The 26,179-nt window shown below is 35.2% G+C and overlaps 1 protein-coding gene across 1 annotated transcript in view; it reads left to right on the plus strand.

Moving 5' to 3' along the window:
• Positions 1-1,500: 1,500 nt before the first annotated feature.
• Positions 1,501-26,179, plus strand: part of LOC111052138 (T-cell activation inhibitor, mitochondrial) — a 32,109-nt gene continuing 7,430 nt past the window's right edge. The window contains exons 1-4 of the mRNA XM_022338768.2: positions 1,501-1,689; positions 6,954-7,089; positions 15,935-16,055; positions 17,289-17,547. Coding sequence (XP_022194460.2) covers positions 1,652-1,689; positions 6,954-7,089; positions 15,935-16,055; positions 17,289-17,547 — 554 coding nt within the window. The 5' untranslated portion in view covers positions 1,501-1,651. The remainder of the gene's footprint in view (positions 1,690-6,953; positions 7,090-15,934; positions 16,056-17,288; positions 17,548-26,179) is intronic.

Here is a 26,179-nt window from a genome sequence, read left to right on the forward strand (position 1 = left end):
GCAGGTAGACCACACTGGATTGCATCCTCCCCAACCTGCAGTATGGGAGATCCAGCCTTAATCTGTTTCGAGTGCCGTACTCATGGGAGTTTCCCCTGACAGGCTGGACCTCCAGGTCACCAAATGCATTCACAGCAGATCTGAAAATATACAGGCCATAAACAGTTAGAAGACCCTCTTGTATAAACAGTGGGCGGCAATGGGCAAGGTGTTCAGCATTGCATAAGATTCTAAGTGCCCTCTTCTGCAAAAGCAGGACCCTCCTCACATGGGTGGAACTGCCCCAAAGTGTGATACCATAAGCCATCACACTCTGGAAGAAAGCAAAATAGCACATGCGTAGATAGGCCACGGGAACGGACCTCTTTAGACCCTTCAGTAGGATCAGGATCCTGCTCAGCCTGCAACAGACACCTTGAATATGCTCCTCCCAGGAAAGTCTCCTATCCAACATAAAACCCAGGAGCTTTACTGGAGGACAGTCATGCTGCTTACCATTCTTGAGGCTGAAACAATCGTCTGTGTCTTTTCTGCATTTAGGAGAAACCTGTTTGCAGAGAACCAGTCAGCCGCCAACTCCATGGACGCCTGCAATAGTGTGCTCACATCATCCAGACTCCTGCCAACATCCTGGAGGGAGGTGTCATCCACATAACACACCACCATTCTGTCCCTAGAAAGAGCTACGTCATTGATCATGAGCAAGAAAAGCAGAGGACCCAGAATTGAGCCCTGTGGCACACCGCAATCCACACACCTCACATGTGACAGGGCCCCGTTCGCCAAAACGGCCTGCCTGCGGCCCTCCAGGTAGGAACGGAGAAGCTGCAGGGAACCACCAGTAATACCATACATGGAAAGCTTTGTTAGTAAAATCTCATGGTTGAGGGTATCAAAAGCCTTGCTGAGATCACAGAGGGTCAACCCAGCAAGGTCACCGCTCTTAAAGCTTTCAAAAATTTTTCTAACAATTAAATCTACAGCCCCATCAGCCGACCTCCCTGACCTGAAACCAAACTGGGTGGCGGCAAACAGACCGTTCAGCTCACAGAACTCATATAATTGGCTAGCCATAACAATTTTCAGAATCTTACTTAGTATAGGCAATATTGAGATGGGCCTATAATTATTGGGGTCCATTTTGCAACTATTTTTGAGAATTGACTCGACAAACTGGGTCTGCTCATAACTATAGTGAGGTCCACGTTATAATGACAGTATTTGATCAACTTTGGTTTTGCTATCCTTGTCTATCATTCAACAAAGCCGGTGGTACTATCCTTTTCTAGGTCCACAACGATGCTAATTATGTATTTGACGGTGTAGAAATATAATGAAGAGAATCGGCATCGCTATTCTTCTATCATTATCCCCTGCCATTATAACGTGGACCTCACTATATCACCCAGTTTGTCACCGACCCGATCTGTTGTTAACCCAGTTTGTTTTTAATACGAATCGACTCAGTTTGTCGTTGACCCACTTTTTATTCCTTTCAACAAAACAATGTTTGGAAGTTTCAAAGAGGGGTTGTTGAAGGTTATTTTTGCTGATTTAAGGTCGCCAGGTTTTTAACTAACTTGTTTACATCTTCAAAAAATGTGCGCAATTTGAAATATGCCTTTGCAACTGTGCATTTAGTGTATTTCAAATGGCAAGTGAAATACTTTGCTCGCGATTTCGACGCTTGTAAGTATTTTACTAGCTGTTTAGTTTCAACTCATTGTTTATTCCATAATATCATTAATAATAACATAATTGAATGATTTATACTGTGGTATACATTATTTAATGTGTAGTATGGCAATCGTTTCAAATGATAACATTACAGAGTTGCTTGATCTGTTAGTAAACAATAAAAGCTAAAATACAAATCATTTTGTTTCAATAGATAATACACATTTCTATTGTTTGGAAGTGTACTCTTGTTGTACATTTTATGTCTAGTGTACCTTGAGAATATAAAATTAAAAAACAATTTTCTTCTGAATTTACACGGATACAATTTGAAACACCGGGTTTTGGAAGAGCTTAATGTTCATGGAAGGTATATATGGACAGGCCACATTGCCATGTGGCGCTTGTCTACAAGGGAACAAGTCAAAAAACTATAATCTGCCAACGTTCACAGGCAATATAGGTACTGCCAACGTTTATAGCCAATAAACTGCCACCGTTTACAGTCAATAAACTGCCAACCTATAAAGACAAGTCTACACGTCCACAGATACTGCCAAGTATACAACTTAGCAGCAGGCAGCAAATTAGCAGTTCATTATTGTAAAAAGTAACTACTTACAGTAGCTCTGTCCCACTCAACAAATTTATCCAAACAATAGAAGGAATTTCCTTTTAGATATGTCCTCTGACCTCAGGTAGACTCCTAGCAAAAACAGGCAACTAGTTCAGAATCTTGATTGGCTGGTAGGCCAAGCTTCTGAGTCCTCACCGATCTACAGTATGGAAGAGTCAATATAAGCCTGGTTTTAGAGCCATGCTGATGAAAGTCCCCTCAGGTAGGCTTGGAATACATGCCAAGAAAATCTACAATATTACACCTGATAATGTGGCTATTGGTGTTAGAGACACCTCTCTTCTATGGTTCACAATTTATTTTTGTGAACTTCAACAATTTGTTCAGATTGATGGGGATAGGCTGTGGCGTCATTCAAGGTAGTACGCTGGGTCCGGTACTGTTCCTGATATACATAAATAATACTTCTCGGCTCAATACTACATGCAGGATTTTCCTATTTGCTGACGATACAGTGGTTATTTCTACAGGTAGGGAATGGGAATAATTTTATGAAAATGCCACTAAAGATCTTTCCAAAATAAAAAACTGGTTTGTCCATAATAACCACACAGTGAATCTCGGCAAAACCAAGTACTTGCCAGTTGTTACAAGAAACCAACCAGACCCAGGATTAAGGCAGGTAAGAATGCACTTATTTGGGAATATAGGATCTTTATCCTATGCTTGCGCGGTTGTAATTGGCAGAGTGAATCAATATAAATATCTGGGGGTCATTCTTGATCATCAACTGAGTTGGGCACCACATATGCAGTGTGTGAAGCAATCCCTGTAAGGCTGCTTGGAACATTATTAACAGTGCAAGTAGGAAGCAGCCTGTTATGTCAAAGAATGCGAGTCCGGATGACTTAAATAACTTCTTTCTGGACTCTGTAAAACTGTTAGTAGATGGTTTTCCTAAATCTACTGCGGATGCTGTTAATGGGATGCCTTTGTGTGAATTCCAGTTCCTCAGATGGAAAAATATTACCACCCAGGACCTTCTTAATATGGTGCATGGCATCAAAAATTCTTCAAGACCAGTCATTTTGTTTCAGTCTTGTTTCGACAGCGTTAGAGTAAACACCGTAGTGCTAGCCTCTGTAGTTTTATTAGTTTTTGAGGAATCAGCAATCTGTGCATATAATATAGTTTTTTTTTCGTTTTTCCGAGTGAATATTAGCTTATATTATGAACTATTGATACTCAAGTTTTGTGTGTTTTGTGATAATGAATCCGGCGAAAATTCCATCACTTCTGGCCGCAGAGTTTGAAGAGGACGATGAAGCTGGGAATACATCAATAAATTTGTCAAATTTGAGCCAAATAAGCTTGAATCAAGCTACCAGCATACAAGATGAAAGGCTTTTTGGAGGACGTCGGAAGTCTTATTGACCTTTACAGCGACTTCATAAAGTGGGGTAGTGAGACTTTCGAGAAGAAAAAAACTTTTGAGAGTGGACCTCGACTCCTACAACTCGCTCTGCAACAAGTTTGCTATAATCATAAGCAGAGTAGAAACCAGGCGAAATACCCAAATAAGAGTGGATGATAAACTGGACTGATTGGAGAAAAACGTGATTGAACTGAAATCAGAAATAATCAGGGGTCAATCTAAGCCTGCCAGATCGTTCGCCGAGGTAGTTCAGTTGCCACCAGGGATACTGAAGAAGCAGCAACAACATCAGCAGCAACAGAAACCGAAACAGCAGCAGCAGCATAATCAAGTAGCGGGACTGAAATTAGTGCGCAATATCGCGGAAAAGAAAAACATTGTTATAGTGAAGCCGAGTGTAGTAACTGGAAGTGATCAAGAGAGCAGTGCGAGATTCAGGGAAAAAAATGCATACCAAAAGAAAAATCGTTGAAAATAGAAAAGCCGTGAACGTACGTGTTGGCGGAGTTTTACTTGTTATGGATCCAACAGAAGATAAGGAAAGAGTTTTAGGGAATAAAATAGTGAAGAGTAAGGACTTCAAAATCAGCACTCCACAAATGAAAAAGCCTAGAGTAATAGTATATAACATTCCTAGCGAATTAACTCAGAGTGATTTGATTTTGGATATTTATAATAGGAATTTTTGCAACACACATGAAAAAGATAAATTTGAATAGGACTTTATTCCATTGTTCAAATTAGGACAAAAGGGAAAAAGCACACCCATTGGGTAATTGAATGTTCTCCCGATATCCGGAGAGAAATAATAAATAAAGAGCGAATCTATGTAGATTGGACTTCTTGTAGGTTAAAAGATTATAATATCAGTAGGTATCACGTTGTTTCAAATGTATGGCATGTTTCTAAGTTTTGCAGGGCTAAATCCACAATTTGTGGTCACTGTGCTTTGGAAGGACATGAATTTAAGTCCTGTCCCAACAAAGCACAAGCCCCTACCTGTGCAAATTGCAAAAATTTGAAAAAGAACATAATCATAGAGTCAAGGATACAACCTGCCCAACTTATATTAGAGAAATTCAAACGTTAATTGATAAAACCGAATATGGGCAATAAAATTCCACTTTTAGAACTGAGGTCAGTGGTCTCTTTTACAAATTATTATAACAATCCGTCAACTCAACAGAAATGTATCATTGAAAACTATCAATCATCAATTCATTTACCCAGCAATAAATTGAAACATTTTTTCCATGGCCATTGTGAATGAAATTCTTGGTTTATTGGAAAATCTCACGCCGGAAATTGATGATTATACAAATTATGTTCCTACAATAACTGGCAAAAATGTCGAGTTTCTTAATAATGATCTGCACTAATATTCGTAGTATAAATGCAAATTTCAATCAATTCATCTGTTGTTTAAGTAGAATCAAAACTGACCGTTCATCTAATTGTATTAACTGAAATTTGGCTGACTGAAAATATGCCATTTTTTACGATATCCCAGGATACACTGCAGTTAACAGTTATACTAAAATTAATAAAAGTGTTGATTTGTGTGTTTACATAAAAAATAATATCAATTTCAATGTAATCTCGTGTGATATCTCTGAATCCAACTCCTTGTGCATTGATTTAAGGTTATCAAATGATAATATACTAAGAGTTATTGGAATTTCCAGATCTCCCAGTAACAATAACACAGAAAATTTTGTTAATAGCCTAAACCAGTTACTTGAAAATACGCCAAATCAAATCAGTGTTTGTGTAGTAGGTGATATAAATATCAATATTCATCTTACTAATAACCATGTACAGGATTATATGCATGCTTTACAAAGCAGAGGTTTTAAATCTTTCATTAACGGGAGTACGGGAGTGAAGGCTTCGACGGATGCTGTATATCTATCTCAGTTGAGCAAAGTACTGGATACTAGATTAAGCAAAAGAGTATATCATGCTTATGACAGTCAGTGTTACAGTATGGTATCATAGTCTGGGGAGGGGTAACATCTGCTTGCCTGGAGCCTGTTGCAGTCACTCAGCGCACCATTATAAAAAAAATTAAAAAAGAACCCAGGTATCCCACATCGCTGTTATTCTCAGATTTCCCTGTGCTCAATTTAAGACAGCTGTATATTAAAACACTTCTCACATAATTATATCACGAAACACAAAATTGAACTACCTACTCACCAATATCAATATAACTATCAAACTCGACACAGAAATAATCATGGATATTCAACACCTCAATTATATCACGGAATAGAACATAGGTCTCCTCACTATCGAGCACAAATCGTCTATACAAATTTGCCTAAATATATCAAGGAGGCTGAGAGTTGCAGCGATGTGTTGTATACAAAAGGAAGCTGTTGAAATGGCTCATTGGCATAGGTTGGGCTGGAGCTGGAACCGAGGGCTTTCTCCATTCCTATGCTTGGCGAAGCGGCTCTGGAATCTCTACGATTTAATAAATACATCGTCACGGTCTTGGGCCCTCTTTCTTTTTTTTAGCTCTTTCTTTGAGTACTTTATCTGATTATACACTCTTCACAAATGGTGACAAAAATTGATAACAATACGTTTTCTATATATTTTTTTTATATTAAGTGACTGTGATGAATTTGTGCAAATAACAATTAAATTTGAATTCATTGCGGATGATGCCCACATGAACTTTTTTGGTGCGTGAGTAATGGAAAGTGCGTTGGTGAATTGATGAGATGATCAAACGTCTATGCCATCGGCGGGATTCGAACCCACAAACCAGGCGGTGCTAGCAGACCGAAGTTTGTAACGCTCCTTACCACTAGACCAACCCGGCCTGTTTTTAGGCTCTTATCACAATAGACCACCGGTGGGCCAAGTGTCCTCGAGGCATTAGTACTTATTGCGTTAATTACACTTACACCAGCTTTTGGCCACCTACCAGCATTGTTGTCTCAGCTTGCTCTACACTGTACCGCCAATGGTTGCTCTGAGGTGTTCCACTGGCGAGCCAGCTTAGTGGCCTAATGTAATATCAGCTGTAATCTATACTGGGCTACCTTCCCGTTTTTTCAAGATATCACCATCGGAAAAACACTACGTAGCTTCAACGAATTACCAGAATAGATTAAAAAAAAAATGAAATCAGTGTGATTAATTAGTCCTGACCAACATTGTTCATATCTTATAAATAATATATCATTGTACACTATGCACATACTCTCAAGTACTATCTTCATTTTTAAAAGTAATTAATTGTTTTTAAAGGTTCCATAACGATTATGCATCAAAGTACGTATTTGGTGCTTATCGGCACCTAACATCTGGTGAAGTTTCAACAGCACTTCGACCATTCTACTTCACAGTACATCCTGACTTATTCGGCCAGTTTCCTTCTGAGAGAGTGAGTATCAATCAGAAATTTTCTGATTTATAGTTTACTTTTTTGTAGATTTTAGTTATCAAATTGCAAAGCACTACTCACAATGGGTCGAGTTCAAATTAACTTTCGATGAGTATTTTTCAACTCTGTTGACTTCTAACTTTGCATTAAAATTAAAATATTTGTCCCAAATTGAATAAAGACGCCCAGTATAATTGAGAATATGGTAATAATTTGACTGAATTCTTTTGGAAATGTCTATTCTTTTTTTTTCAGTCAACCATGATAAACGTAATGATTTTTACTGAAAATTACCCTGACAAATTATATTACAAGTATCGTACAGTGGCCTATCCAGGGGTGGGGGATGTATCCATATCTATACATCTAGGGATGTACGAAGGCTATTTTTTTTCAACTTCCGATCGTGCCGCTAGATGGCAATGCGAGCGGCATTGGCCAACAATGCGCGGCAGCTGACTATGCCATCTCACACTATAACCTCACTCGTTTTCGGCCATCTGTCGTCATTACCAGTTTATCTAGCGACACATAAACATGGCTAATATGATAGAATCTCCCGCCAAGTGTGAGTTGCGAAGTGTAGGCTAATTCGTTTTTTGCAAGCTGAAGGGTTATCCGCAGCAGAAATTCACCTAGAATGGAACGAGTATATGGTGGAATTTTATGAGTGACAGTGCAGTGCGTGATTGGAGAGGAACTGTGCAGAACAAAAGGAGAGGAATGCTCACATCGGGAGTGGTGCTCATTCATGACAACACCCGTCCTCACAGTGCTGCTGTGACGAAGCGTCTTCTTGACGGGTTTAAATGGGACGTTTTTGACCATCCGGCGTATAGCCCAGACTTAGCACCAAGCGACTATCACCTTTTCCCGGAACTGAAGAAAATGCTAGGAGGGCAGAGCTGCTTCCGAACATACGATGCTGTGAAAAACCATCTCAAATCACTGGCGGCTAACTTTTATGAACAAGTTATTAAGAAGCTTGTACCCAGGTATGAAAAATGCCTCAATCTGAATGGTGACTATGTTGAGAAGTAACTAATAATGTAAATAACTTTTGATAATAAATTCATTCAATTACTCTCACTAGTTTCTTTTTTATACCACATCGGAAGTTGAAAAAAATAGCCCTCGTATAATTGAGATGTGTCCCCCCCCCCCCGAAATTGAACCTGAATATTGTGGCTGGATCAGCCACAAAAATTAGCTTATAATGCCTTATTTTCGTTATATTGTCCTATGGAAATCGAGAAATATATATATATATAAGGGATGAGATAATAACACTGAAATAGCAATTATAATTAATTATGAATAATTATGAGCTATTTTCCAATAGACAGTGAATGGTCTAGTGCATAGAGACTAGATAGCAGCGGATAGAGAAACTGCAGATAGCACTTCAATGCTAGTTCGCTTTTTACCATCTATTATTATGAAGAAATTCAATATCTTCTCTTCTTCTTCTCTTCTTCTCTTCTCTTCTTCTCTTCTCTTCTCTTCTCTCTTCTCTTCTCTTCTCTTCTCTATACTTATAAAAGGCTAAGCCCCTACAGACTGAAATCACACCACAGCCCAAACTACTGAGCCTACAAACTTGAGATTTTGCACGATTGTTTATGGTAGCCTGAAAGCATCCACTAAGAAAGGATTTTCAGAAATTTGCCCCCCTGCGGGAGCTGGGGCCCCCCAAAAATTTTGTACTTTTTAACCGCTCATTGCACAGCAAAGTCATGAGGAACTTTTTAGTTCAGCTACGAAAAAATTAGATCTATGCAGAAAATTTCGATCAGGAGCATAGGGGGGTCCAAGAGAGGGCATTTTTCGAAAATTTTAATGTAAAATCACACTACAGCTCAAACTAATTGTCCTACAGACTTGAAACTTTGCAAAAATATTCTTCAAACATGCTAGACGCGCACTAAGAACGGATTTTGAGATATTTTGCCTCTAAGGGTTTCAAAGGATGAAAAAGGATCCTATTAAGTAAGGTTATAAACATGGTAAGGTGAGTGCCATATGGAAATGAGATAATATTATTTATTGACATGTGATATTCTAACATATGTTGTAATCATTGGAAATAACAAAATAATATGATAGAAATTCAAAAAAGAACATATGTTCTATTATTGCTTTCTACCTGATTCCACTCAACCTCAATAATATTGTTCTGATAATGATAAATATGTTCAATAATATTATTATTATTATTATTGATATAATAAAAGTATTGTTTTAATAATTAATTATTATCATTGATATAATAATAGTATTGTTTTGGTAATCAATAATATTTTTATTTTCACAAAACGCTGTATAATTGTAAATGGTGAATGTGAAACAGCTGCATCAAAGAAATTATCTCAAAACATATGTTTAGGAAAACCATAGTTTTGAACTTCGTTTTCCTGATGGAATGTATAAGCCTACACGTGGCATGTATTATTAATTTTTCAGCTAGAACAGTTTTTTGAGACTGCTAAATAAACGTCTACAGTTTAATCAATGCTGTATCGGCAATATGAAAACGCATGCAGTTAATATGTCTTTAAATAAAGGTGTTGATATCTACATGATAATTATTCTCTACCATTTTTATTCAATTAAAATTTAAAATTATTCAAGCCTTGATAGAATGATTGACTCACTGTACAGTCAGTCGAAAATTTTAATATTGAAATGAGGGGTATTTTGGCAAGCTGAACAAAAAAGTAAGGTCCTATGCACCTTTTTGATATTATTTCTTCAAATGAAAAATGAGTTTTGTTGGTTGTCAAAACTCCCCCTGGAAGAGAACTATTCATTTTATCCTATCTTTTAGTAAAATAACAATGATTTCTGCATTGAATAACATCTATCTTGCCAACAAGAATCGAACTCTTTGTGAATTTAGATATGACCTACACTTTAGATTTATATAATTCTATTAATAAATTCATGGAAATTGAAGTACTTTTTTCAGTTAGTTGATGAAATTGATTATCAATAGAGAAAATGATTATATTTTATCAATACAGAATTAGTTGAATGAATTGTCGATGTACTGAGTTCTTGGTCAACAATAATTCAATATTGGTATTTATCCAATCATTATTTTTTTCAGAAGTTATTTCATTTGAATTAGAAAATATTTATAAGCTCCTATCAATTTATCATTCGTAACAATGAATTCTTCAAAACATGAATTTAATCAAATAAAAAATTGCCCATACTGTATTCATGTTCGCATGTTTTCCACTTGTGATGGATAGCAAAAATATTGTGGAGCGAGCTGCACGGCGAATTGTAATCGAGGGCTCTGATTGGCTGAAAAGTTCAGCGTTCGGAGTGAGGTGAGGCGAGCAGTTAGAACAGAGGCAAGCGGCACGGCGAATGGTTCGGAGTACGGTACGGCGAATGATTAACAGCTGATTTTTAACATATTCTTCAACATATGCTCATGTTCGTTGAAAGGCAAGATGTTCGGAGGAATGCACGGTTTGCTGCGCGGTTCGAGGTTCGGTTCGGCATGTGTGGACGCACCTTTAGTTGTTACAGGACATTTATACAGATCACAGGCCAAAGCAACATAATAATCTATCTTCTTCTTCTCTTCTTCTTCTTTCTTCTTCTTCTTCTTCTCTTTTCTTCTTCTTCTCTCTTCTTCTTCTTCTTCTTCTTCTTCGTCTTCTTCTTCTTCTCTTCTTCTTCTTCTTCTTCTTCTTCTTCTCTTCTTCTTCTTCTTCGTCTTCTTCTTCTTCTTCTTCTTCTTTCTTCTTCTTCTTCTTCTCTTCTTCTCTTCTTCTCTTCTTCTTCTTCTTCTCTTCTTCTTCTTCTTCTTCTTCTTCTTCTTCTTCTGCTTCTTCTTCTTCTTCTTCTTCTTCTTCTTCTCTTCTCTTCTTCTTCTCTTCTTCTCTTCTTCTTCTTCTTCTTCTCTTCTTCTTCTTCTTCTTCTTCTTCTGCTTCTTCTTCTTCTTCTTCTTCTTCTTCTTCTTCTTCTTCTTCTTTCTCTTCTTCTTCTTCTTCTTCTTCTTCCTTCTTCTTCTTCTTCTTCTGCTTCTTCTTCTTCTTCTTCTTCTTCTTCTTCTTCTTCTTTCTTCTTCTTCTTCTTATTCTTCTTCGGGAGTGGTGCTCATTCATGACAACACCGTCCTCACAGTGCTGCTGTGACGAAGCGTCTTCTTGACGGGTTTAAATGGGACGTTTTTGACCATCCGGCGTATAGCCCAGACTTAGCACCAAGCGACTATCACCTTTTCCCGGAACTGAAGAAAATGCTAGGAGGGCAGAGCTGCTTCCGAACATACGATGCTGTGAAAAACCATCTCAAATCACTGGCGGCTAACTTTTATGAACAAGTTATTAAGAAGCTTGTACCCAGGTATGAAAAATGCCTCAATCTGAATGGTGACTATGTTGAGAAGTAACTAATAATGTAAATAACTTTTGATAATAAATTCATTCAATTACTCTCACTAGTTTCTTTTTATACCACATCGGAAGTTGAAAAAAATAGCCCTCGTATAATGGAGATGTGTGTCCCCCCCCCCCGAAATTGAACCTGAATATTGTGGCTGGATCAGCCACAAAAATTAGCTTATAATGCCTTATTTTCGTTATATTGTCCTATGGAAATCGAGATATATATATATATATAAGGGATGAGAGAATAACACTGAAATAACAATTATAATTAATTATCAATAATTATGCGCTATATATTATATATATATATATATATATATATATTATATATATATATATATATATATATATATATATATAAGGGATGAGAGAATAACACTGAAATAACAATTATAATTAATTATCAATAATTATGAGCTATTTCCAATAGACAGTGAATGGTCTAGTGCATAGAGACTAGATAGCAGCGGATAGAGAAACTGCAGATAGCACTTCAATGCTAGTTCGCTTTTACCATCTATTATTATGAAGAAATTCAATATCTTCTCTTCTTCTCTATACTTATAAAAGGCTAAGCCCCTACAGACTGAAATCACACCACAGCCCAAACTACTGAGCCTACAAACTTGAGATTTTGCACGATTGTTTATGGTAGCCTTGAAGCATCCACTAAGAAAGGATTTTCAGAAATTTGCCCCCCTGCGGGAGCTGGGGCCCCCCAAAAATTTTGTACTTTTTAACCGTTCATTGCACAGCAAAGTCATGAGGAACTTTTTCGTTCAGGTACGAAAAAAAATCAGATCTATGCAGAAAAATTCCAATCAGGAGCACAGGGGGGTTCAGGAGAGGGCACTTTTCGAAAATTTTTATGTAAAATCACACTACACCTCAAACTAATTGGCCTACAGGCTTAAAACTTTGCACAAATATTCTTCAAACATGCTAGACGCGCACTAAGAACGGATTTTGAGATATTTTGCCTCTAAGGGTTTCAAAGGATGAAAAATCTGGTGTGGTACACTCACACAACTTTCCTTGCTCATTGAACTATAAGCCTCATTATCAAACGAGAATAATTTAGGGGAATAACACAATGACGGCAACATATTTGCAACTACGGTCAGACTACTGTATATGTGTATGTACAATTGTTTTCAGAGTACTTTTCCTTTATGTAAATTGTGAAATTCGATGATTTTTTTTTTAATTCGTCAAAACAGCTGTTCTACAGATGAAATACCTTGACTATGACTGTGTTTTTTTTATAAACTGCTCTACCTACCCACGGTTTATGGAAGAAGAAAAAGTAAAAACCGTGTACCAACCTACCTCATGCACGAGAAGGAGGTTACAAAGTCCATTTCTCAAGGATTGGGTGGGCCCCTCATTAGTACCCCAGGAAAAAGACTCATGTCAGTTGATAGAGCTAATAAATAACTATACAGGGGTATGGATTTGAAAAAATTGGTTAGAGCCGTTTTTGAGAAAATCGTGAAAAAACATGGCTTTTTAGTCATTATCCGCCATTTTTCTCAAGAATATTACGGAGCTCCTGAAATTTCCCAGAAATGAGACTCATGCCAGTTGATAGGGCTTATGAATAGCTATCCATGGTATAAATTTGAAGAAAATCGTTAGAGCCATTTTCGAGAAAAACGTGAAAAACATGGTTTTTTAGTAATTATCCGCCATTTTTTCCGCCATCTTGAATTGAATTTTATTGAATTTCTTATTGTCGGGTCCTCATGGTATAAGGACCTTAAGTTTAAAATTTCAAGTCAATCTGTTAATTAGGAATGGAGTTATCGTGTTCACAGACATACACACACACACACACACATACACACACACACAGACCAATACCCAAAAATCATGTTTTTGTTCTCAGGGGACCTTGAAACGTATAGAAAACTTGAAATTGGGGTACCTTAATTTTTTTGGAAAGCAATACTTTCCTTACCTATGGTAGTAGGGCAAGAAAGTAAAAAGGATCCTATTAAGTAAGCTTATGATAAGGTGAACTCCATATGGAACTGAGATAATTGACACATGATATTCTAACATATTATATGTTGTAATCATTGGAAAGCTTATAACAATTTCATCTATTAGCTGATCGAATTGATTTTGCGTTGATTGAGAGCACGAGCTTACCACGTGTTTTACATGGTGAACGTTCTACAGATTTATAGTATTCCTGGTGATTGAGCCTGTCTTTTTCAGCGTTATCTATTAATAATAAAGCTTAATTTATAACTAGCTTAACCAGCGAACTTCGCACCGCCAATGTATATCATGTTACACTTGACTTTATTTGGTGAATCATGAAATTTATCTGACAATCAACATGTTCATCTCAATACGGACTTCCTATGTGCTTAGTCATTCAGCATTCATTATTCCAAAAACATATTATTCTTCTCAATCAATTGGTAGTAATATCTATCAGTAAAGTTTTCAATTAAAAAAAGGTTATATCAGTGTTTCAAAGAAAAATATTCAATGTTTTCATAGCTGTAGATTGTCGATATATGGTCCAGGAAATATGCGATGTACGATGAATCACACAGAATTCCATATTCTTTCCATTTTAGGATGAATATAAGCTAACCTAAATTCAAAAAATTGTTAATTATTATTTCATTCTTCAGTAATTAATGAAATACCAATATATATATATATAATATATATATATATATATATATATATATATATATATATATATATATATATATATATATGTGTGTGTGTGTGTGTGTGTGTGTGTATAAATGGCCACGGCCAAATGGGTATATATATATATATATATATATATATATATATATAATATATATATATATATATATATATACTCTCTTTCATTAGGTAATAATTTTTTCAACATTTTCCAGTTCTCAATGATAGGAGAGTGATAATTATTTGTATAGGTCTTCTAAGGAACCATTATCAACAGCTGGTACCAATCAACTACACTTCAACTCCAAACTACCGTTTTAATACCAGTACACAATAATTCATCACAGGGTGATATGTTTATTACAGCTGGTAACTTTAGATGCTAAATCATATTATCACAATATGATCTTGAATCATGATCGTTCTTCAGTAGCCGCTCGGCCGAAAATTTCTATAACATATGTCTGTAAAATGGATTAATAAATTATTATTATTAGCCCCCCTATTAAAATTTCTGTTCAGAAACCATCCCACAACATATTCCCAAAGTTTCATGCCGTTATGTCAAGTAGTTTTCAAGTCTACAGGGAACAAACAAACATACAAACAAACACACAAACAGACATTCATTTTTTATAAATAAATTTCCATTCGGCTCAAACAAAAGCCTCTCTAAATGAAGGTAGAAATATAAGGATTCAGTTTTTTGTTTTAACATTTTTTCAAATCACTTTCAAAAAGTTCATGTAGCACCTACTATTGTGTTTGAGACACTTCTGGCGCTATCATAGTTCACCACTATTCTGTTCCACAGTCCTATCTCTTGCAGTCGTTAACTATATCTATAATAATTATATGAAGTAAAGAACTGGCTTATGCACGTACGGGATAGGAAAATTATGTTGACGCATCATCACGTATGAACTACTGGACTAATTAACTTGAAATTTTGCTTATAGATTCTTAAATAACCAAGGATGGTTATAGGCCTATTCTCAATTCTTCAAAATTTCATTACGTCAAGTTTTCATTTTGTCAAGTTTTAAAATAGATCCTTGCGAAGCACGGGTTCTTGCTAGTAGCTTATATTGCTCTTGTTTATTATAGTTATTATAGTATAGTATATAGGCTATTCAGTTTCATTCGTATCCTTAAACAAAGTTCCAGAAGCTCCTTCTAGAGATTACCACCCAAAATTTCACAGTTATGATGAATTGGCCTACCATGGACACATTCCCCTTATATTTTTAAAAAGGTTTTATCACCCCCCCCCCTCGCCGAAAAACGTGAGTTTGAGCACTTGACAAAAAATCATGAAATTTTGCAAAAAAAAATTATCAAGTTAAAACTAAACCTATGATTTAAATTTGATTGAAATAGTGCTTATTGGATTCAAAATTGAAGCATTCTAGTTTGTTATCTAATAATGAGTAGACCTTCTACAAAATCATTATTTTAAAAACAATCTAATGACTAATAAAATTCTATTCTACTCCATTATATTTGTTATTTAATCTAAACTTCATATGCCTATGACATTTTCAAGGGAAAATTGAAATAATAAAACATTTTGTTTGAAATATGTCTTTTTAGTTGGATTGAGAATTATTATCTTCATCATCATCATCATCATACTATTCGGGTTAAAGATTATCCCAAATGTTATACCTACTTGCTACAAATTTTTTTATAGTGAAAATATCTATAATTTTTAATTTCAATCTTCAAGTTCAACTCAATATATTATTTCTCATTCCAGGCTATCAATGAAAATTCTCTCCAGGTGCTGAGCTCATTTCTTGAAGGACTTCAACAAAATCGATACACTAGACCGACAACAGTGAAATTCTTCTTGAAACCCCAAAAAACTGTTGACCGAGGTAATAAGAATAATTTCATTTACTAGTTGGATCATCATGAGTGGGGCACTAGGCCTACCCATTTCAAATTGGATTGAAATATTGACCACAGATGCGTCACATAAGTTTACACTTTTTTGTGGTAACTATAAGAAGTCAATCAGGTTCTAGAATTGGCCTATGTAGTTAGATAATAATTGAACATTTTAAAAACATTTTCAAATAGAATAAAGAAGATTCACTCACAATTCACAAATCAGTGAAGCTTTTTAAAGCCATAAGTTTACAGGAAATTACATAGTCTTCAACATGTTATTATAAAAATACAGACAGTACGAATATTAACCTCTAAAATTGACATTCAACACTTTCCTTCGTGAGTCTCGACCGAACATAGAACAGTATAGTACGGAAACTACAGATTTGTATTGAGAAATTTTAGGTTAGAATCTTAGAAGTAGATTGATTGCTTTATTCGCTTCAGCGGCAGATATCAATGTTTGATACCATCCGTCCTTACTTTTCACTTTTAAAAATGATAATAGAAACTGATATTATGAATTGGAATGGATTATAAAATCTTTTTAATTATTGATTTTTGCTTCAAAATGACAGGGAGGACAGTGTCCGAGGCCTCCCCTGCTATAGCCGCCCCTGAGCAGACGTATTTTTAACTTAACAGAATGCTAGTGTTTATATAATTTTGAGTATTTGTATCAGGTCTACTAGGAAATTCAATCGAAAACAACTGTAAGGTGAAAATATTAGTTTCAAATTATTTTTGATAATCATCAAAAATAATTATAAAATTTGATTATTTTTTATAATTTCGAAATTATTATTCCTTGTTAATTTCGAGTTTCTCTTGTCATGCCACATTACATTTAATACGGTATGAATCAGAATATAAATGTATTACGAACATTTGTTGTAGTTTCGAATCCTGTCAAGTACATCGCTGCTTAATCATCTAATCTCATTACCCACGCAGAAGCATACAATAGAAAAATATCCACCTTCAGTATTTTACTTATTGGTTTTATAAGTGAATGCTGAAAAGTCAATTATTTGAAGTATGAATAACTTAACACTTTGTGCAACTCACATTATAACCTTGGTAGTGTGTATACCGTAAGTTGGATGGATTAAACACTGGGAACTCACTGCTTCCAAGGTATCTGGAAAACTAGTACTGTGATTTATAGACTCTTAATATATTTTGATAATATTGTAAATCGTATTATTTTGTTTCAGTCACATTGAAGTCAGTGCAGATTAATTTGGTACCACAAGATGTACGTAAAACAGTCATCACTATACTTTCTTCTTGCAATCTGCCCACAACATATGTTGATAAGATTACACCTCAGCCGCCGCCCCCTCCACAAAAAAAGGATCTCGATTTTCGGGAAAAAGTCAAAAAGCATTATGGAGATTATGAGTACAATACACATACCAGTACCAGAGTGAAAATGGAAGAAATCAAAAAGGCAAAGGAAGCGGAAACACTCATGTAAGTTTCACTCATATCATTGTTTTATATCTATACGTATTTTTATCATCATAGATAAGCAAATCAATATTAAAATATCATATTTTCATCGTCATTAACAATTACATGATCATATAGACAAGTTAAACATTGATAAAGTGAAGTTAACTGAACGCTGAACATAGTTCTTGGTCAAAAAATGTACACTTATAAAATTTTCGTTTATGACTCCATTAACATAATCTGGCATAGATGTAGTGAATAGTGATTCTATGTGGTCATGTAAATATTAAAGGTGTAACAACCGCTGGGTCAACTTTTGTCCCTTAAATATTATGTTTTAATGACATATTTGCAATGTACAGAGATTTTCAAAATGTTCTTCGGGGTTACGAAAATTCACTACAGGAAGGCTATTCTACTTCTAAATGAAATTTGTACATGAAGATGCAGGGATTCAAACAGTTTTTTCTAACATCTATAAAAGTTCAATGTGTGCTCCTTTGGTGACACGGGATACTTCAATACAAAAGTCTAGCCCAAACACGCCCTAACATGTCTCTTTCGATAGAGGTGACCTCATTGATTATGCGATCTTTCAGCTCAGCGATATCGTTCGGCATTGGTGGGGTGAAGACCTTATATTTCACATAGCCCCACAGAAACAAGTCACATGGCGTGAGGTCTGGCGATCTTGGTGGCCACAGCAAAAGTTGTTTGTCTTCCTCATACGCGCGTCCTATCTAGCGTCGAGGCAGTGTTGTGTTAGAAGTACCGTCTAACCACGTTATGAAAATGGGCAGGACAACCGTCTTGCTGGAAAATGACACTGCCATTTCCTTCACTGTGGACAAATCTACACTAGTGGACAAACGGTCAACTAACTGCCCAGTACCCGTGGAATATTGTAAGTGGAATAGTTTTTCTGTAATGAATTTTCGTAATCCCGAAGAACATTTTGAAACTCCCTATATTTTGTCAGTGTAGTATTTCAGGAAAGTGAAATAAAACTCTTCTTGCTGCTGCACATTATTTATTCATTTAGCTGGTTACTTCTAGACATTTCAACAGCAAGTGACAAGGAACCGAGCATAGACGTATCGAGCAGAGAGCATAGAGTACTTGACTGTGTTTCAGGTTAGCCAACAAAGCAAATATATAACAATTCTCCTCCCTTATTTGAGGTGTTATACTTATACATTATGAATAAATACTCTTTATTCTTAAACAAAATCATTAACCTTTCAATACTTTTCAAATAGCAGTACTCTAGAAATGACAGCGCAATACAAGAAATAAAGTACCAATCCAGGTTACAACAAAATAGAAATCAAAGTTACAAATCAAAATACAAACTCAATTACAAATCAATAGAAATCAATTATTGCAAATCTGCAAATCAAATAACTCCAATACAAATCAATCAAATCAGTTGACAAAATAAAAATCAATTATAAATCAGTTGACAGCTTTCTGTTTTCTGTCTTACAATTCAAATCTTTTGACAGGCTTTCGGTCTCTCATCGACCTTCTCAAAATAGGAATAGGTTCAGGAGACCTTAACTTCGGTACTTCTCCCGGTTCAATAGGTTTAGGTATTATCACCTCCTGAGGTGTTACAAACTCATTACCTTGAATACCTTTTAACAATTCATCCAAATTCAAATTATTATCAACAATTGGTACATTTTCCTGTTCAACAAATTTCCTCATTTGGTTTACATGCTTTTTCCAAATTAGATTATCTTCAGTTTTTACAATGAAAGTTACAGGAGACACTTGATCAATAATTTTTCCTTTTATCCATGTACTTTTATTCTTATTGTAATTTCTAACATAAACAATGTCATCAATCGAGAAATTTATTTTGTTACAAGTCCTAGCCGGGATTTCAGATTTCAATACCTTTTGTGCTAGTACAATAGGTTTGATTCGGTCAAGTCTTGTTAACAATCTACGTCCTACATGTAATTCAGCAGGAGAAACTCCAGTAGTACAATGCGGAGTATTTCTGTATTCTAATAAAAATTTAGAAATAGCTTGTTTCACGTTTGACATTTTCTTTGACAAAACTTCTATCTTATTCTTAAATGTTTTTACAGCGTTTTCCGCCGCTCCATTCGAGGCAGGATGGAATGGTGCGGTTTTAGAGTGATTTATATCATTTCTAAGTACAAATTTTTGAAATTCATCAGCAGTAAAACAAGTAGCATTATCACTCACAAGTATCAATGGAATACCCCAATTTGCAAAGTACACTCTCAACAAATCTATAGTACAATCGGTTGTTAAGCTAGAGGCTTCCATAACATATAACCATTTAGAATAAGCATCGGTAATCAATAAGTAATATTTTCCTTTTATTGGACCACAATGATCAATATGGATTCTATGGCCAGGCGCAGCAGGCCACTTCCATGCCGAAGTTACTTTAGGAGGATTCGACGATTCGAGATTTTGCTATTTCTTTTATCTCGGAATCGATATTTGGCCACCATACATACGATCGAGCCATACTTTTCATTTTCACAACTCCTAGGTGACTACTATGAAGTTCAGTTAGAATCAATTTTCTCAATGAAACAGGTATTACTATACGGTTACCAAGCATTAGACAATCTTTATCTACATACAATTCATTTCTTCTATTAAAGTACGGTTTCAATTTATCTACAATTCTAGAATTATCAGGCCATTCATATTTTACATATTCACATACTTGACTCAATACAACATCTTTAGCAGTTTCTTTCTTTACATCAAAAAAATTCAAACATTGTACATTACTCTTTACAAAATTCAAATAAGTATACTCCTCTCCTTCATCATCAATAGTTTTACTAGGTAGAGGCAATCTTGACAATCCATCAGCATTACAATTATCCTTAGATCTAACATAATTTATTTCATAATCATAACCAGACAAAAATATTGACCATCTCTGCAACCTATTTGCAGTCATTTGAGGAATACCATTCTTAGGACCAAAAATAGTTGTCAACGGTTTATGATCTGTTTTCAATATGAAATGTTTACCATACAAGTATTGATGGAAATGTTTCACGCCAAAAATTATTGCTAAAGCTTCTTTTTCTAACTGAGAATAACCTTTTTCGGCTTTGGTTAGCGTACGACTCGCATAAGCGATTGGCTTTTCATCACCATTACTGAAACGATGAGACAACACAATACCTAGTCCATAAGGAGAAGCATAACAAGATAACACAATGTCCAAATCAGGATTAAAATACACTAATACATTGCCTGACAACAATAATTCTTTACTTTTAGTAAATGCTTTTTCTTGCTTACATGACCATACAAATTTTACATCTTTTCTCAATAATTCATACATTGGTGACAAAACAGTAGACAAATCCGGTAAAAACTTAGCATAGTAATTAACTAAACCTAAGTAAGCTTGTAATTCAGACACATTTGTAGGTGGTTCAGCTTCGACAATAGCTTTAACCTTATCATTATTCATATGCAAACCTTTAGCATCTATTACATGTCCGAGAAAAGAAATAGATTCTTGAAAGAATGAATATTTACTTCTTTTCACAGTTAGACCACTATCTTCCAGTCTTGATAAAACAGCTTTCAAGTTTTTAATATGTTCATCATTCTTACCAGTAACTAAAATATCGTCTAAAAAACATTATCTAGACCTCTTAATAGGTTTTCAATTTCCCTTTGAAATAATCCTGGCCCAGAAGCTACACCATAAGGTAATCGATTGTACATGAATAATCCCTTATGAGTGGATATAGTTACCAATTTTTTTGACTTTTCATCTAGTTCTATTTGTTGATATGCTTGTGATAAATCTAGTTTACTAAAATTTTTACCACCTCTTAAAGCTACAAATAGATCATCAACTCTAGGAATTGGATGTCGATCAATCATTAACATTTTATTTATGGTGACTTTGTAATCACCACATAACCTAATTGACCCATCTGGTTTCATCACTGGCACAATAGGTGTACCATATTCACTAGATTCTACAGGCGTCAGAATATTTTCATTAACAAGTCTATTTATTTCAAGTTCAACCTTATCCTTAATTGCATATGGTATTGGCCTTGGTTTACAAAATATTGGTCGTGCATCATCTTTGAGATGTAACTCAAATTTACGTTTAGTATACTTTCCTAATTTGTCGGAAAAAACTACTGGGTAATCCTTTATTACCTTTTCTAGCTCCAATTCATTATCATTTACTTGATTCAAACCTTGAATTGTTGGTTTACAATGACTATTCAATTGACCTAAGTCTATCTTAAGAGCTTGCAACCAAGAACGTCCTAATATTGGTGAAACAATTCTTTCCTCTTTATTAGATTTCATAACATACAATTGCAAACTTTTTTCTTTACAATTCTTGTTGAGTGCACAATTTACATGAACTACTCCTACCGGTTTAATAGGATCACCTACATAGCTATGAAATACTTCATCAGTTGGTTTCAATTTTACAGTCAAATCCAGGAATTGTTTTACAAAATCAGAATAACATATTGCACTAATGCCAGAACCAGTATCCACTTCAAAATTGATAGGTTTACTTTCGACAATTAATTTCATTTCAATAGGCTTTACATAATTAATTGACTTCTCAATTCGTACAATTCGTAGATTATTCATAGAAGCAATATCAAGACAGTTGAATTCATCAGTTAAAGTTTTAGATTGAGATACAATAGAATCAGATTCAACATAATTGTTTTGCTTACCTGAAGTTTTTCTTACCTTGCATACATTTTTTAAATGACCTTGCTTACCGCATACATGGCATTTATAATTTCGAAAATGGCAATTTTTACTCAAATGATTTGCTTTTCCACAACAGTAGCATTTTTTCCATTGCCCTGGATCTCCTTTAGTTGTGGAAAATTGCGGATTCGCCGTAAGGTTAGGTCTGCTAGGTTTACTTGAATTTGTTGAAGTTGAAGATCTGAAACTTCTGTTGTAATTTATTCTTGTACTAGTTGCATTCAATTCAGCTACACCACGAAGAGTTGTTTCAAGAGAAATAGACAGTTCAATGCATCTTTTATAAGTAAGATCAGGTTCACTTAATAAACGTTTTTTAATACCAGTATTTCTGATTCCCCATATGATTTGATCACGCAAAGCTGACTCTAAGTTATTCCCAAACCCACAGTTCATGGACAGTTTTTTCAAATTAGCTATATACTGTACAATAGTTTCGTCGTCTTTTTGAAGGCGTTCTTTAAATTTGTAACGTTCAGTGATTTCACTTGGTCTGGGTTGAAGGTGATTAGACATGAGTTCAACCAGTTCAGCATAACTTTTTGACGAAGGCAAAGCAGGTGTGCACAAGTCCTTGAACAGGCCATAACCCTCCGTGCCAATTGAGGTCAATAGAATAGGGACTTTTTTAGCCTCAGTAATATCATTTGCAGAAAAATACAAGGAAAGTCGTTTGTGCCAATTTGACCAGTTCTCTTTTAAATCAAATTCATAAACCCTCCCTATCGTCCCTGTGACGACTATTCTATCTGTACCACCACCAGCTTCAGCAGGATTTACCATCGTTCTATAATTTGTTCACTATACTTACGTACACTATACTTACAATGTCACTTATGATATCCCTTTGATAATTTTTACGTTCACTTTTTCCTCATTGTCCGTTATCCTCGTCGCCATTGTTGTATTTTAGGAAAGTGAAATAAAACTCTTCTTGCTGCTGCACATTATTTATTTATTTAGCTGGTTACTTCTAGACATTTCAACAGCAAGTGACAAGGAACCGAGCATAGACGTATCGAGCAGAGAGCATAGAGTACTTGACTGTTTTTCAGGTTAGCCAACAAAACAAATACATAACAGTCAGTAAAGGAAAAGGCTATTGGATGACAATGTTTATATTGATATTTATTCATTTATTCATTTATTAGGTTACCAAGAATAATACAACGATCGGAAAAGAAAAAACAGGCTATTGCCCAAAACTTCTTCAATTTCCTAATTTAGTTTCAAATTGTCCAAATATTATAGGCTACGTAGGTTATGTCCATTTTAATTTATACACCAAATCACGAATCTGAAAATAAATTAGAATAAAACAAACAATTTAAAATTTGGATAGATTGACACTAAAACTCTCGTAAAAACAAGAAACAAACTCTAAATTCACATAATAACGAATAAAACCACTTAAATTTTGGGCTCAAAAATATCCCGTTCACCTTATGTTGATCAATATAATCTTCCACTACTAAACCTTTATAGATAATTATATTTATTTATTCACCAAAAATATTTACAAAACCATGCATATACAAAATTAAGCCACGGGATACACCCAAAACGGCTTATGTTGACTACGGTTGAACAAATAAAGATACGATTTTGCTCAATATGTTTATTCTCTTGTGACATATTCACTCTCGTCATATTCATGGCAGATACAGTATGTTGCTACATTGTATTGGCAATAAGGCACCCCAATCCAATCGACTCTCTTTGTCGCCCACTATAGTTGCTTCCACTAGCTGTCGCGTGAACGCGGAATCGAAAATGATCGGAACTCATTTGGAATTGGCATTTCCAATTCTGTGCTCCGCGACAGCTATAGTCAACCGCACGAAAATAGTCCGATGGAAATCGGAACAGGTGAGTGTAACGTTGCCAAATAAGAGTTGATCACCGTTTTGCCCAACTGTTTATAAATGAGAATTAATTAATACAGTATTTTCAAAATACACCTGACGAATTGGCAAGGTCTATGAGTACGAAGGGTTGAGGAGATACTCAGCCGTTCCAATTATCGGACTATTTTCGTGCGGTTGATTGTAGCTATTGCGGGAACACGGAATCGGAAATACCATTTAAATTGTCCCGTGTACAGCGTGCTTTTAAACCATCAAAGCAATAATTAAAGCAGAGGAGCAAAGCATACATATTTTATCATGTTCATACTCACTAACAGAACCATCAAAGCAATCACGTGATCTTGATATAGAAGGCACTAATTGGCGTGATCCTATTTTCTCGACTAGTACAAAATCTCACACATCCGGTACACTATAGCATAGAAAAAAATATATCATAACTTTTCCTATGTTTTCTCTATGACTATAGCTTGTGTGGCCTATTGAAGAGGAATAGTTCTATAGTTTAGTCTCTTCTTTAGGGCCAAGCCACATTATAACCAGAATTAGTCCAGAATCATAACCTGTTTTGGCCTAATATGCAATCAAAATTCGGGAATGGAATAGTAAGGGCTATAAGCCTGTTTTTCCGTTTTCAATCATTAAGTTGTTTTGTCATTGTTGTTAAGCCACACACGACAAGACAGGAAGCTCCCCAATTGGCTGATTGCTTCCTGTCCTGTTAATTCAACTGAAAAACGCTTCATGTGGAATCTATACTGTTAAATGGTGTACACACGTACGTTTGCCTCGGGTGAGCATTACCTCGTCTGGACACTGTTCGCTGAGGCATGTGGGCGAACTGGAACCCTGTCGATATTTTGGCGTGCTCAAAGGCGCCTCGGGCGAGCATTGAATGGACGTGTGGACGCGTTTTTGCCATACGGGTGAAGCAAAACGTAAACATTGAAGGCGCCATAACCTAATTCCAATGAATTAGGTTAATGAATGACAAATCAAATTGTGATCCAATAACTAATTGAAAATTGTAGGATTTTTGTAATTTTATAGGATATGTGGATTGTCAAATATTTAAATAGAAACATGCATGGAGTATATAATTTGTATCATGATTAACAAATTTAAAACTGCATAATTTAAGTGGAAATAGCTTCTCTACAGGGTTTTTTACAAAAAATTATAGCTCACATATTATCTTACTGTGGCTATCAAATCATCTTGTATTTGTTTTATGTTATCAATCAGAGTTGGTAATTAAAATTGTAATCTTCAATATGATATTATATGTTTTAGATAGCTAGGCTATCCATAGAGAGATTTATTCAAACTTTGAACTAGTAGTATTCCTTAAAGGTAAATCTTGAAGCTAATCTTTTAGAGAATCTTGTTTTGTCATGTGTATGAGCAGAGTTAGTTTAAAATGGGCAGCAATTCAGTATTTGATTCAATTTATGGCTAATTTCGTTAAAGAAGACTGTCAATTTTGTAGGACAGTGTTAAGTGCTTTGATTAGGTCATAAAAACTTCTGGAATTATTGTAGATTTTTTTTTTGAGATTCAGAATAGATATTGGAAATCAACAGATGAATCGCCTAATGCCAAGAATCTCAAAGTTAGGGCCAATCATTCTTGTAAAGTTATTGTTTCCCTCATGATGGTATCATTTGTTTGGATAACTATTTGAATTATATTCAATATATTAACAAAATAATGTTTTGAAATCTTAATAAAGTTTGAATTGACAATCTCATATCTCATGTCATGTAGCAATTTATTTCCTTACTTCAACCTACAATCGTTCAACCCACCAACATCGTTTGTTAAGTTTTATTTTCGATTTTATTATACAAGTCATTGAAATAAATTATACAGCTGCATTTTGTAATAATTATCTTCAATGATAGAATGACACCATTGTTGTGGAGAATTTACATCTATCATGTCTTCGTGTCGTCTGCAAATCAGATAGCTTTTTTAATGCCGAGGCATACGTGGAACGCGTCCAC

The sequence above is a fragment of the Nilaparvata lugens genome, chromosome 3, assembly GCF_014356525.2.
Source record: "Nilaparvata lugens isolate BPH chromosome 3, ASM1435652v1, whole genome shotgun sequence".
Taxonomy (NCBI): Eukaryota; Metazoa; Arthropoda; class Insecta; order Hemiptera; family Delphacidae; genus Nilaparvata; species Nilaparvata lugens.